At 45.6% G+C, this 1,948-nt stretch overlaps 1 protein-coding gene across 1 annotated transcript in view; it reads left to right on the forward strand.

Moving 5' to 3' along the window:
• Positions 1-1,948, forward strand: part of TACR1 (tachykinin receptor 1) — a 158,326-nt gene that overhangs the window by 150,514 nt on the left and 5,864 nt on the right. The window contains exon 3 of the mRNA XM_008064677.1: positions 1,510-1,660. Within this exon, the coding sequence (XP_008062868.1) occupies positions 1,510-1,660 (151 nt within the window). The remainder of the gene's footprint in view (positions 1-1,509; positions 1,661-1,948) is intronic.

The following is a 1,948-nucleotide window of genomic DNA, read 5'->3' on the forward strand; positions in this document are numbered from 1 at the left end:
CGGGAGCGTGCCACTGCACTCCAGTCTGGGCGACAGAGTGAGACTCCAACTCAAAAAAAAGGGGGGGAAAATTATTGAGTGAATAAGTGGGTTTTCCTTATTGGAAGATAATCATTGCAGAGAATAAGTATAGATTGTAAACAGTGGAAGAAAAAAAATCATTGAAAGGTTATTCTCCAGTGATAAGAAGCTGGCTGTGAGGTCACAGACCTGCATTCTAATCCCAACTCCTTCCTTTACCAGCTGTGAATTTGGGCAAATTAATTAAAATCTAAACTTTGGTTTCCCCCTTTACAAAATGGGATTATGATAGTACCTGCCCAATTATTTGCATTAAGGATTCAATAAGATAATGCTAGTACTGTGCTTGGCTTTGTGCTTTTTATAAATACTCAGTAAAAAACAAACCACCATTTCTGCCAATTAGACTGTCATTAATATCACTATGAGTACAGCGGCCTAGAGTAGTCCCCCAAAGTAATATTAGCTCTTCATTCTCTTTCTTATTAGGAATTCTGAGCCTCTCCGTTACAGTCACATCTAAGGAAAGGGTTCTCACTAGCCAGACATTCCCAGGACCCCCTAGGAAAAGCATCTTTTCTAAAAATTCACAAAATGTATTTGAGCCTCCTGCATAGAAGAAGCCTTGCCTTCAACAGAACGGGACAGGCTGTGCTGCTGTAACAAACGTCAGCATCTTAGTGGTTGACACTGCAAAGGTTTAGTTCTTGCATATCCCAGTCCAGTATCAGTCAGTTGGCATCGGCCCTATATGCGGTGACTCAGAGACCCAGCCGCTTCTATATGAAAACACAGTCTTAAAGGCCAGGCTTAGAAATGGCCTAAACTATCTGACTTTCATCCACAGATCTTAGTGGATGGAAGTCAGTCATATCGCTCTTCTCCAGGTTAATTCTTCAGATACCTATGAATCCACTTGTCACATGGCATGAACTGGTTCCCGTCAACTATCATGGTAGTCCTCATCTGACGCACTAGTTGGTCTGCATCCCTGCACTAAAATTGCACATAAGTGTAGTCCAGCAGGTGTTAGTTGAGTAGTATAATCACCTCCTCCATTTTAGATAACATACTTCTATTAATGCAGCCTAAGTTTCCCTTTTTTTTTTTTATTTTTTGGAGGGGGTGTATCAGTGATATAGAACTCGACTAAAATTTTTATAGGTATATAAACAAGTTCCGTTCCCTCTCATTAATTCTTTGTTGTCTTTTTTCAGTCTGAGCAGGAATCTCCATCATAGAAACAGCCCACAAGAAAAACATAAATTGAAGAGATGTGCTTTCTCTATTAACCCATTAATACCACCTATCCACTCCTTGCATGTGGCAAGTCTCCCTGGGGTGTACCTTATAGTCCACGCTTATGAATGGCAAGCCCTGAGAAAGGAAGCTGCCAAGCCTTGACCAGCCTGTAACAATAACAAACAAACAAAAAACAATCTCGAAGGTAAGAGCTCTCTTAGACTGACCCTCCCGTGTCCCTTGCAGGTACCACATCTGCGTGACTGTGCTGAGCTACTTTCTCCCCCTGCTGGTGATCGGCTACGCCTACACCGTAGTGGGAATCACGCTGTGGGCCAGCGAGATCCCCGGGGACTCCTCCCACCGGTACCAGGAGCAAGTCTCCGCCAAGCGCAAGGTGAGCAAGGGGAGGCAGGGCCTCGCCCACCCTCGCGCAGGCGACAGGCTGGCTGGCGGGGCTGGCAAGCTTGCGGTCCCCAGAAGCAGCAGGCACAAAACGTCTGCGGGCCTGGGGATCAGTGGAGAGGGAGAGAGGGACCCTCAGTGTCTTTTTAACCCACATCTGGCTACACAAGCGTGAGCCGCCCCAGTTCTCCTTAAGACCGACTGCAACCTGTCAATCCATTAAAACACACACACACACACACACACACACACACACACGCCCCTACAGAGGCACTGAAGA

This window comes from Carlito syrichta, unplaced genomic scaffold (genome assembly GCF_000164805.1).
Source record: "Carlito syrichta isolate Samal-C Ts95f unplaced genomic scaffold, Tarsius_syrichta-2.0.1 Scaffold307912, whole genome shotgun sequence".
Lineage (NCBI taxonomy): Eukaryota > Metazoa > Chordata > Mammalia > Primates > Tarsiidae > Carlito > Carlito syrichta.